The sequence below is a fragment of the Saccopteryx leptura genome, chromosome 8 (genome assembly GCF_036850995.1).
Source record: "Saccopteryx leptura isolate mSacLep1 chromosome 8, mSacLep1_pri_phased_curated, whole genome shotgun sequence".
Lineage (NCBI taxonomy): Eukaryota > Metazoa > Chordata > Mammalia > Chiroptera > Emballonuridae > Saccopteryx > Saccopteryx leptura.
Window position 1 is genome coordinate 1,864,554 of NC_089510.1, and position 12,347 is coordinate 1,876,900.

Consider the following 12,347-nt stretch of genomic DNA (forward strand, 5'->3'; position numbering starts at 1 on the left):
CTCGAACCTGGGCCCTCCGCATCCCAGTCCGACGCTCTATCCACTGCGCCACCACCTGGTCAGGCTTTGTTTTTCTTTTTGTAAAATGACATGAGTGTTAATCGGGCGAGTCCAAGCGCTGCGTGCTGAGAGCAAGGATACCTGGTTAGGGTTGATTATGACGTCATTCCAAATAAATACAGCAGCCGGCATAGTTCTCTCCCTTCCTGTGGCCAGGCCTTCTGTGCTGATCTGATCGAGGCTCCATCTTACCTTTTTATCTCATTCCAGCTCATGCAGGAGTTAAAGAGCAAAGACATCAGCAGAACGTTCCGGAAAATAATCAACAAGCGGGAAGGGATCACCGCCATTGGAGGGACGTCGTCCATCTCCAGCGAGGGCACCCAGCACTCCTACTCGGGTGAGCCCCCCCCCCCCCACACCGCCCCCTGTCGCTGACGCGTTCATTCTGCAGGCCTCCTGTCCGTCCGAGCTAAGATCTTGTGTGTGGTCCTTGCTGCTGCTGCCTGATGAACACCGGGGGGGGGGGGGGGGGGGGGGGGGGAGCACCAGACTAAATGATAATTTGCCGTCAAATTTGAAATGTCTCTCAAACTCCAGAGATGTTGGAGTGAAAAACCCTGGAACCAGGGAAATCCGTGAGTTCCTCCTATGTGTCTGGCGCTGCGTGCGACGAGGAGAAACAGCACCAGGGACGAAAACATCGACCTGGAATGCTGAGGTCGCCGGTTCGAAACCCTGGGCTTGCCCGGTCAAGGCACATAGGGGAGTTGATGCTTCCTGCTCCTCCCCCCTCTTTTCTCTCTCTCTCTTTGTCTCTCTCCTCTCTAAAATGAATAAATATTATAAAATCTTTTTTTAAAAAAAGTAAGAAACAACACAGTAAATATGACTTCTATTCAGTGTGGACTGTGTTCAGGCATCGCCTTTGAATGGATATTTTCATCCCGACTGTTAAAGCGAGTTACCTTTAGACCCAATCTAGGCATCTGTGGAGAGGTTTTATTGCGAGGACTTTTGCCTTCTCTTGTTCCGGGAGCCGAGATTCCCGATTCGCCATTTAGCAAGCGTCCCAGTGACAAGAGAGCACCATTCCTGATTTGCTTGATCTGATAGAACCATTGGACCGTTGCCTGGTGAGAAACCCAGAGTCCCGTTTGCTCTTAGGATGAGATGCTTTGCCCCGCGTGATGCTTGCCTGTTGGGGTCGAGATGTCACAGAGCCTTTGGCCAAGTTCCTTTTGTTCATATGAAAGTGACAGAATTAGACCTGTGCTTGTGAAGTTTTTCAAGAGTTCATGAGAACTCTCTGTAGCTTTTTTCTCCTGGCTTCCTTTGAGATCTAAATCTGTGAGGTATCCTGTTGCTTTTCTCCCTCTCTAACCAGACTTCCCTCGAACGGTGCCCTAGCATTTCTCCTGCCTGGCAGTGGTCTATACCTGCTGCCTCCATTTTTGGAAAGGTATTTTCTCTCTCTTTTTTTTTTCCTCCACGTGAGAGGAGGGGGGATATAGAGAAAGACTCCCACATGCGCCCTAACCAGGATCCACCTGGCATCCCCCATCTGCAGCTAATGTGTGCCCATCTGGGACCATGTTGGCAACCGAGCTATTTTTAGCACTTGAGGCAGAGGCTCCACAGAGACATCCTTGGCCCAGGGTGATGAATTTGAACTAATTGAGCCATGGCTACAGGAGGGGAAGAGGGAGAGGAGGGGGAGAGGGAAAGGAAGAGAAGCAGATGGTCATCTCTCCTCTGTGCCCTGACTGGGAATTGAACCCCGGATTCTACATGCCAGGCTGATGCTTTACCACTGAGACAACTGGCCAGGTCTATTATTTTCTCTTTGACTACATTTCTGCCTGTCTAGTCTAATGGAAAAGGCTTCTTCCTTTCAAAAAAACCCCCACCTTTTAATTGAGGTAATATGCACATTTAGCCAAGTGCTGTAATTTCTGAATTTTTACGTGCATATATATATATCTTGTAACTACCTACATCCATGTAGCTGCCAACCAGACCCAAACATGACATTTCTCTCTCCTGAGAAGTTTCCTGTCTCTCACAGCACGTACTCCTCCTCAGAGGGGACCACTCTTCTGTGTCCTTCACTACACATTTGAGTTGTTTGTGGAGGTATATGATACACATAGTTAAGTACATCAAGGGCGCTTTTTTTCATTATATGGTTTGATGATTTATATATATATGAACACACCCAGGTAACTATTATCTACAACAAGAGATACATTGAATGGCCTTTTTCTTTCTTTCTTTTTAGAAGATCAGCTTTACTGAGATGCGATTGAGATAGCGTGAAATGCGCCCTTTTAGAAAGTGTACACAGCTGGGCAGATTTGTTCAGGAGTCGGGCGGTCATTATCATCCCTATCTTATCGACAGCCATTTATTACCCCGAAGAGAAGCCCCACGCTCGCTGCCGCTCCCCGCCCCCCCACCCCCAGCCTCTGGCAGCTGCTGACTGGCGTGCGTTCCATCTCGGGGTTCGCCTGCTCCGGAGAGTCACCTCAGTGGGACCCTGCGGTGGTGGCCTTCCGCTTGGCAGGCTGCTTCAGTGGCAGGACAGCTTCAGAGCTCCCTCGTGTTGTGGCGTCCCTCCCGCTCCGTCCCTGTCTGTGGCTGAACAGCCCTCTGTTCCGGGGAGGGTGCCACACTCGCAGCCCCTCCCGGCGGCCGGCGGGCGTTTGGGTTGTTTTCACGCTGGGGGTTCCTAGGACGAGGCTGTTTGAACGCCCGTGTTTACATTTCGCTGTGGGCACAGGCTTTGAATTCTCTGAGGGGCACACCTGGGGACACCTGCGGGTAGAGTGGCCAGGTCACATTGGGAGCTCTAGGCATAGCATTTAAAAAATAAATAAAAAGACAACCCTGCCAAACTGTCTTCCCAAAGTATCAGTACCGTGGTACATCCCGCGAACACTGCACAGGAGGTCCTGCTTCTCCCCTTTCTCTGCAACGTGTGTCCATTGTCTTTGTCACGGCTCGTGGCTGTGAGGTGTGTCTCGTTCCTGGTCCCTTTCCCTGCCCAGCTTCATGGATTAAAACCTGCCTTTGACTTAGTATGACATAGTACCTTCTCCAGAAAGCCTTTTCTTCATCCACCCCAACCAGAAGTGATCTTTTCTATTCTCTCCGTTTCTTCTTTATCTTTCTTTTCTTTTCTTTGATAGAGGAAGAGAGGGAGGGAGGTTGAGGCAGAGAATGAGGGAGAGAGAAACATCAACTCGTTCCACTTAGTTGTGCCATTGATTGCTTCTCACATGTGCCCTGACCGGGGCTCAAATCTGCAACCGCAGGATCCAGCTGGCACCCTCGGGGTCAAGCCAGCGACCCCAGGATCGAACTGGTGACCTCGGTGCTCTGGGACAATGCTTTATTCATTGTGCCTCCAGCGAGGGCTATTTCTTTTCTCAAATTCTTCAAAACATGGCTTATATCTCTCTTGTGGTGTGTTTATTTTCCTTACATTGCATTTCCTTGTTTATCTGTTTTATCTTATCGTGAAGCTCCAGTGTCTCAGTGATCTTTAAATCCCTGGGCAGTAAGTCCCTAAGGAGATAGAAGGGAGATTATAATAAGTACAAAAGAGAAACATTAGTAGTTGTTTGTATCTTTTTGATTCTGTGTGTGTGTGTGTGTATCTGTGTTGTGTATTGTATTAAATTTTTGGGTCACCTGTCAGATATGCTCTAAGGAGGACTGCCTAATTCTTGGAATGGGGGCAGTCATGGAGAAGGTCAGCTTACTGCGTATTACCCAGTGATGGACATGGGACTCATTTCCTTTTATGTTTTATATTGTTAAAGGTTTTTTATAGTTATATAATAATAGAGCAATAGAACACTTTTCCTTTCAGTCCCTTCCGATTTTGCACCCTGCATTAACGCAACAGCATTTCTCCCTAAAGGTCAAGGTGCTCACGCCAGTAGCTATGTGTTGGGCAGGTGATGGTGCAAGTGGCTGAGAATAGTGCTGGTGTCTAGATCTGGATGTTATTTGAATAACTCTTTTTTTTTTAGAGGAGGGGTGATAGTGAGACAGACTCCCACATGCATCTCAAATGGGAATCCACGTGGCAACACCATCTGGGGCCGATGCTCAAATCAACCAAACTATTTTTAGCACCTGAGGCTGATGCACTGGGACCACCTGACCCTGAGGCCAACACTGAACTGTGGGAAGAGAAGGTGGAGAGGGAGAAAAGCCAATGGTTGTTTTCTTGTGTGCTTCTGACCAGGAATTGAACCTAGGACATCTGTATGATGGGCTGATGCTCTATCCACTGAGCAAACTGACCAGAGCCTTAAAAACTCTTGATTGAAGTCAAGTGTCTCTGTTGTAAACCCCAAATAACAAGTCTGTGAATTTTTCAAGGGTGATGGTAGACATTTGTTTCTTATTCCCTCCCCCCCGTGTGTGTGTGTGTGTGTGTGTGTGTGTGTGTGTGTGTGTGTGTGTCTCTGACCTTCGATGCTTGCCTTCTGCTGATCCATTTGCTCTCAGGAGCAATCTATATTTGGAAAGACTCCAGAATCAAACTGAGTTGTTTATTGTGCTCATTTTACGAGATCTATCCCTCCCTCCCCCCCCAAAAGTGCCTAGTGCAGCAGCAGATGAAAAAGTGGGGTGACCTAGCGTGCGGAGGACCCGGGTTCGATTCCCGGCCAGGGCACACAGGAGAAGCGCCCATTTGCTTCTCCACCCCTCCGCCGCGCTTTCCTCTCTGTCTCTCTCTTCCCCTCCCGCAGCCAAAGGCTCCATTGGAGCAAGGATGGCCCGGGTGCTGGGGATGGCTCTGTGGCCTCTGCCTCAGGCGCTGGAGTGGCTCTGGTCGCAACATGGTGACGCCCAGGATGGGCAGAGCGTCGCCCCCTGGTGGGCAGAGCGTCGCCCCTGGTGGGCGTGCCGGGTGGATCCCAGTCAGGCGCATGCGGGAGTCTGTCTGACTGTCTCTCCCTGTTTCCAGCTTTAGAAAAATGAAAAAAAAAAAAAAAAAAAGTGGGGTGACTTCCCCTTTCCCCTCCCCTGACACCCCTTTAGCGTTTCAGTGGAGCCGTAGTCATTGGCGTTGATCATCTCAGAACGGCGGCGTTTCCCCCGAGCCGTGCGCTGTGCGCTCTGCGCTCTGCGGCGGGAGGTCTGCTACCGAGCCTTTTCTGTTTGCAGAGGAAGAGAAGGTGGCCTTTGTGAACTGGATCAACAAAGCCCTGGAGGACGACCCGGACTGCAGGCACCTCCTCCCCATGAACCCTGGCGACGGCAGTCTTTTCAGGTCACTCGCAGACGGCATCCTTCTGTGGTGAGTTGAGCCCCCAGGGTTGAGGGAGCCGTGGCCTTGACCGTCCCCACCGAGGAGCGGTCAGTGACAGTGACGCGTGAGCAGACCCGTTGTCCCCTGGAATCAGTTCACAGGTGGCCGCGTAGGTCTGGAAGAATTGACACCCCGCAGGGGGTGAATGCCGTCTGTGTCCCAGGGTTTTCTTTCAAATGTGATTTTAAATGTTCTGATGTCTGTGTTATCGTTGCACCTTCAAACTGGCAGGACGCTTTGGAGTTACGCCTCGGATGTATTTTGAAACATTCCCAGGGCTCCTTTTTCCAGTTCTTGATGGGTGTGTGGGGGTGTTGATTCTCGATGGGGACAGACAAGCACACGGGGGAATGGGAGCTAAAGGTGCACCGACCGCATCAGTGCTGCAGCGCCACGCAGGGTGGGGTGCCGCCTTGCCGTGCCCCCGACTCTGTGGTCAGTGTCTGCTTTCTCCGCTGGAAATGCTCAAAGGGCACGTCTTACCTCTGTCGTGTGCTGTGGTCCCAGCGGAGTTCTTGGTGCAGAGCAAGCGTTTTTCTTATTTTTCTGAACTGAGAAGTGGGGAGGCAGAGAGACAGACTCCCACATGCACCTGACTGGGATCCACCCAGCATGCCCACCAGGGGGTGATGCTCTGCCCATCTGGGGCGTTGCTCCATTGTAACTGGAGCCATTCTAGCACCTGAGGCAGAGGCCATGGAGCTGTTCTCAGTGCCTGGGCCAACTTTGCTCCAATGGAGCCTTGGCTGCGGGAGGAGAAGAGAGAGACAGAGAGGAAGGAGAGGGGGATGGGTAGAGAAGCAGATGGGCGCTTCTCCTGTGTGCCCTGGCCAGGAATCAAACCAGGACTTTGCCTGACCAGGGGGTGGTGCAGTGGATAAAGCGTCGGACTGGGATGCGGAGGACCCAGGTTCGAGACCGCAAGGTCGCCAGCTTGAGCGCGGGTTCTTCTGGTTTGAGCAAAAGCTCACCAGCTTGGACCCAAGGTCGCTGGCTCGAGCAAGGGGTTAGTTACTCGGTCTGCTGAAGGCCCACTATCAAGGCACATATGAGAAAGCAATCAATGAACAACTAAGGTGTCACAACGAAAAACTAATGATTGATGCTTCTCATCTCTCTCCATTCCTATCTGTCTGTCTCTATCTGTTCCTCTCTCTGACTCTCTCTCTGTCTCTGTAGAAAAAAAACAAAAACAAAAAACAAAACAAAACAAAACAACCTGGGACTTCCGTATTCCGGGAAGACGCTCTCACGCTGAGCCAGCCGGCCAGGGCCTCTTTTTTTTTTTAAATAAAAAAAATGTGTCTAAAAACACAAAACGTACAAAGAAGAAAAGAACCATCACAAATATTCTTATCACCCACACTTAGCCGTTATTCCCGATCCAGCATATCTCCATCAGCCTGTTTTTAGTGATTTTACTTGAAAAGAAAGAAAACCTTCCCCTCCCTCCGAGTGCAGGATACCAGCTTTTAGGACAGGGGTCCCCAAACTATGGCCCACGGGCCACATGCGGCCCCCTGAGGCTATTTATCCAGCCCTCGCTGCACTTCCGGAAGGGGCACCTCTTTCATTGGTGGTCAGTGAGAGTAGCATAGTTCCCATTGAAATACTGGTCAGTTTGTTGATTTAAATTTACTTGTTCTTTATTTTAAATATTGTATTTGTTCCCGTTTTGTTTTTTTACTTTAAAATAAGATATGTGCAGTGTGCATAGGGATTTGTTCATAGTTGTTTTTTTTATAGTCCGGCCCTCCAATGGGTCTGAGGGACAGTGAACTGGCCCCCTGTGTAAAAAGTTTGGGGACTACTGTTTTAGGACATGACATGTGACAAGTTCTGTGAGCAGATGAACGAGGTCCCCACCGTCCCCTGCCTGCGCTCCAGCGAAACCACCGAGGGCACAGGCTTGGCGGGGTCGGTGGGACCGCAGACCCTGTTCCTTCTGCCTGGAGTCTGGCTCGGTCCTGGGGAGGCACACCTGTCAGATGGAGTGACACAGGTGTCCTCAGTTGAGCCGAGAGAGGACAGACCCTCCCGGGGAGCAGAAGGGCTGAAGCTCGCTTGAACTTTTTATATTTATTTATTTATTAAAAGTGGGTTGAGTTTATTGGGATGACGTTGGTTCACAAAACCGTACCAGTGTCAAGCATCCAACTCCACAAAACACCATCCGCACCCTGTATGGTGCGCCATCACCCCAAACAAAGTCCGTCCCCGTCACCCCCTCGGCCCGTGTCCACCTCCCACCTCCTTTCCCTCTGGCTGTCCCCACCCTGTGCTCTGTGTCTGTGCGTGACGTGTATATGTTTCTTTGGCTTAATCCCTTCACCTTCTTTCCATAGGAATGCAGACCTTGAAAGCAAGGCCTCATGATTTAAAAAATAAAAAAAAACAGGCCCTGACTGGTTGGCTCAGCGGTAGAGCGTTGGCCTGGCGTGCAGGAGTCCTGGGTTCGATTCCCGGCCAGGGCACACAGGAGAAGCGCCCATCTGCTTCTCCACCCCTCCCCCTCTCCTTCCTCTCTGTCTCTCTCTTCCCCTCCCGCAGCCAAGGCTCCATTGGAGCAAAGTTGGCCCAGGCGCTGAGGATGGCTCTGTGGCCTCTGCCTCAGGCGCTAGAATGGCTCTGGTTGCAACAGAGCAATGCCTCAGATGGGCAGAGCATCGCCCCCTGGTGGGCATGCCAGGTGGATCCCAGTCGGCCGCATGCGGGAGTCTGTCTGACTGCCTCCCCATTTCCAACTTCAGAAAAAAAAAAGTGTAATAAAAAAGAATAAAGGCCCTGGCCGGTTGGCTCAGTGGTAGAGCGTCGGCCTGGCGTGCAGAAGTCTCGGATTCGATTCCCGGCCAGGGCATACAGGAGAGGCGCCCATCTACTTCTCCACCCCTCCCCCTCTCCTTCCTCTCTGTCTCTCTCTTCCCCTCCCGCAGCCAAGGCTCCATTGGAGCAAAGATGGCCCGGGCGCTGGGGATGGCTCTGTGGCCTCTGCCCCAGGCGCTAGAGTGGCTCTGGTCGCAACAGAGCGATGCCCCGGAGGGGCAGAGCATTGCCCCCTGGTGGGCAGAGCGTAGCCCCTAGTGGGCGTGCCGGGTGGATCCCGGTCGGGCGCATGCGGGAGTCTGTCTGACTGTCTCTCCCTGTTTCCGGCTTCAGAAAAATACAGAAAAAAAAAAAAGAATAAAATAAAAGGGAAGAGCAAAAATATACTGTGATGTCCACCTGCAACTTGGTTCCCTTCCTCTGACCTGCGGAGGGAATGCCTATTATTAATTGATTGGATGTTTTCCAAAATATCTTCTAGAACAGAGAGATAAGATGTGTAGTCATTTCTTGAAACGTGTCTGAACTCTTGAAAGTTTTAGAAAGACCCAGTCTCTGGCTCCCTTCCTGTCTGAGGACAGTCGTTGTCACCGTGTGGCTTCCTCTCTGAAGCTCGGCTTCTCGAGACAGTCTTTGCCGCGCTGTGTGCCGGTGATCGTGACGTGAAATAAAGACAAGCCTGACCTGTGGTGGCGCAGTGGATAAAGTGTCAACCTGGAAACACTGAGGTTGCCGGTTCGAAACCCTGGGCTTGCCTGGTCAAGGCGCATATGGGAGTTGATGCTTCCTGCTCCTCCCCCTTCTCTCTCTCTCTCTCCTCTCTATAATGAATAAAAAAAAAAAAAAGACAAGACTCACGTACAGAAAACACAGGACCGTTTGTGAAAATCAGGATGAAGTGGTGCTGTCGCTACGGCCGTGCGTGATGAAGTTGTTTTAGGGTTAGAGGATCTTTTTTTAGTTTTACAATAAAGTCCCTGACGTGAATTACAGTGTAATGTTGTAAGGAAGTGGATTCCTCTTTCTTTTCAAAATTTAACTATTTTGCCTGCTTGCAAAAATAAACTGAAAACATTGCTGGGAATTTTACACTAAATTTTTCCCATTTTCTCTTTAGCAAAATGATCAACTTATCTGAACCGGATACAATTGACGAAAGAGCCATTAACAAGAAAAAGCTCACCCCTTTCACTATTTCTGTGAGTATTTGCACTTTGCCAGTAACAATGTTACTATGCTGTAAAATGTAAGGCCTTCCCTCCTCCCTTCCTCCCTTCCTCCCTTCCTCCCTCCCTCCCTCCCTTCCTCCCTCCCTCCCTCCCTCCCTCTCTTCCTCCCTCCTTCCCTCCCTCCCTCTCTTCCTCCCTCCTTCCCTCCCTTTCTTTCTTCCTCCCTCCCTTTCTTCCTCCCTCTCTTCTTCCTTCCCTCCCTCCCTCCTTTCTTCCCTCCCTCCTTCCTTTTTTTCTTCTAGATTTTATTTATTGACTTGAGAGAGAGAGAGAGAGAGAGAGACAGAGAGGCAGAGAGAGAAAGAAGGGAATAGGAGCAGGAAGCATCAACTTGTAGTAGTTGCTTCTCATATGTACCTTGACAGCGCAAGCCCAGGGTCTTGAATCAGCAACCTCAGCATTCCAGGTCAACACTTTATGCACTGTGTCTCCACTAGTCAGACTACAAGGACTTTTTTTTCCTTTTTATTATTAAGGAGAGGCAGGGAAGGCAGAGAGACAGACTCCTGCATGTGCCTAGACTGGTATCCACCCAGCAAGCCCCCTACTGGCAATGCTCTGCCCATCTGTGGCTTCTGCTTTGTTGCTCGGCAACCCAGCTATTTTTAGCCCCTGAGGTGAGGCCACAGAGCCATCCTCAGTGCCTGAGGCCAACTTGCTCCAACCATTCAAGCCATGGCTATGGGAGGATAGGGGAGAGAGAGAGAGAGAGAGAGAGAGAGAGAGAGAGAGAGAGAGGAGAAGCAGATGGTCATTTCTCCTGTGTGCCCTGGCCAGGAATTGAACCTGGGACTTCCACACACCGGGCTGACACTCTACTGCTGAGCCAACTGTCCAGGGCCTATAAGGCCTTTCTTAATGGATGTTTAGGCCCAAGTAAAACCTATGATTTAACATAATTTCAGTTTCAAATGAAAACTAGGTTTTTATTAAATACAAACTTAGTTACATTTTCTAATGAATGCAATTAAGATCCAAAGGACTTTGGATGAACCTCTTGACTTAAGATGATAGTATCCAGATTATGTTACTGTCATCACTGTCATTTTATTAATCAAGATCTGCTGCATGCTGGTGTTTTCACTGGTCGGTTGAAAAGAAAAAATAGTGCCTACTTTTTTTACCAGTTCACAAAATATTTAGCTGTTCTTTTGTAATTGTTCTGTGGGCAGGTTGTCCACTCACGTCTTGTTCAGGTTCAGGCACCACACTGTTTCCCTTGTTCAGGTATCGTCACCACAGTTTCCCTCAGACTGTCTGGATCAGTGGGTGGGTGTCAGTCTTGACTGAGTACTTACGGGGTACCCGTCACTGTTCTAGACGCACTCCATGAGTTGTCCCCCTGACTCCTCCCAGCAGCCAGAAAACAAGTCACGGTGGTTTGAGAGCTGGTGAAGGCTGAGACACCGAGAGGTGACAGTGTCAGAGCCAGGCCGTGACCCCAGGGGTCCCAACGGTCCAGGACTCGCTTCTCCTTCCAGCCCCTGGGGCCACACTGCCACTCTGACGTGGTGGCAGCGACAGCCGCTATTTAGTGTGCGAGTCGCAGCAGCCGCTGTGGGAATTGAACCCTGCTGAGCTGTCCCCTTCGTTCCCGGGGGCATGTGCAGTACTTGCGTTTGCTGATGGATGTGGTCAAGTCCCTCCTATAAGCTGTGACCTCAGGACCGTGGCCCGGGGTTAATTTTAGGCTATGTGGAGGATTCCCCACTTCCTGTTTGTCCTTGAGAGTTATAGAACTCGATGTTGACTAACATAACTTTGTGTCCCCTGCTCCAGTAAGCCAATAATAGGGCGTATCCCTTGCCGAAACCACCATTCTTGAAGAAGCCCATTTCTGAGTGTAATTGCTGGATAATAATAATAATTATTATATTATTTTCACATCTTGTATGTCAGGATGCTTCATGTAATGTCTGTTGAGAATATTCACATATGGCTTATTTCTAGAACACATGTCACAATTTTTTACGGTGCTGAATCTGAAATACCACATTTCTTTTTTTTTTTTTTTTTTATTCTTTTTGTATTTTTCTGAAGTTGGAAACGGGGAAGCAGTCAGACAGACTCCCGCATGCGCCCAACCAGGATCCACCCAGCACGCCCACCAGGGGTTGATGCTCTCTGCTCATCTGGGCCGTTGCTCCGCTGCAACTGGAGTCATTCTAGCGCCTGAGGCGGAGGCCATGGAGCCATCCTCAGCGCCTGGGCCATCTTTGCTCCAATGGAGCCTTGGCTGCGGGAGGGGAAGAGAGAGACAGAGAGGAAGGAGAGGGGGAAGGGTGGAGAAGCAAATGGGCGCTTCTCCTGTGTGCCCTGGCCGGGAATTGAACCCAGGACTTCTACATGCTGGGCCGACACTGAAATACCACATTTCTTAATGTTGTATAAACTTAATTGATTTCACCTGTGGTACGTGTATGCGGTGCATTAAAGAAAATAAAGGGAGAAAGGTTCTGTAACTGTAGCTGCAGGATGGGTCTCAGGGGCTAAGCTGTTACAGTTTTATTTTTAGAGAGCTCATCCTTGCGGTATGAGTGGGGTATCACTGCTACTCTAGGTCTCGGGGATGCTTGAAGGAGTGGACTGACGTCGGATGAGAAGAGGCAGGCCTGATGACGAAGTTGGACTTGACCTTCTCCTTTCCCTCCGTTCCGTTCATCACTTACCCGTTCACCCGCTTATCCAGTCAGTACCTGTGGAGCAGGCTCCATGTGCTAAGAACCTGGGAAGCAGCCCCAAACGTATCGAAAACCTGTTATCACAGAGCTCCTACTCTGAGTGGGGGAGATACGACGATAGACCTGTGAGGACAGACTCCATCAGAGGACGCTCAGGAGTCAAGTAGGGACACGTGTGCCCGCAGAGGCCGGGGTGATGCCACTGTTCTGTGTGGGGTCATCAGAAAGGCCATGGGCTGCATTTAAGCAATACTGACGGACTTGGCGGACATTTGCGGAAAG

The 12,347-nt window shown here is 50.2% G+C and overlaps 1 protein-coding gene and 1 long non-coding RNA gene across 3 annotated transcripts in view; both read left to right on the forward strand.

Annotated features, from left to right (window-relative positions):
* LOC136379798 (uncharacterized) overlaps positions 1 to 12,347 on the forward strand; it is a 555,021-nt gene that overhangs the window by 513,436 nt on the left and 29,238 nt on the right. The gene's annotated exons all lie outside the window — the stretch shown is intronic.
* PLS1 (plastin 1) overlaps positions 1 to 12,347 on the forward strand; it is a 112,517-nt gene that overhangs the window by 72,623 nt on the left and 27,547 nt on the right. For both annotated transcript variants that reach the window (XM_066347356.1, XM_066347355.1), the window contains exons 4-6: positions 271 to 400; positions 5,188 to 5,320; positions 9,273 to 9,354. In XM_066347356.1, the coding sequence (XP_066203453.1) occupies positions 271 to 400; positions 5,188 to 5,320; positions 9,273 to 9,354 (345 nt within the window). The remainder of the gene's footprint in view (positions 1 to 270; positions 401 to 5,187; positions 5,321 to 9,272; positions 9,355 to 12,347) is intronic.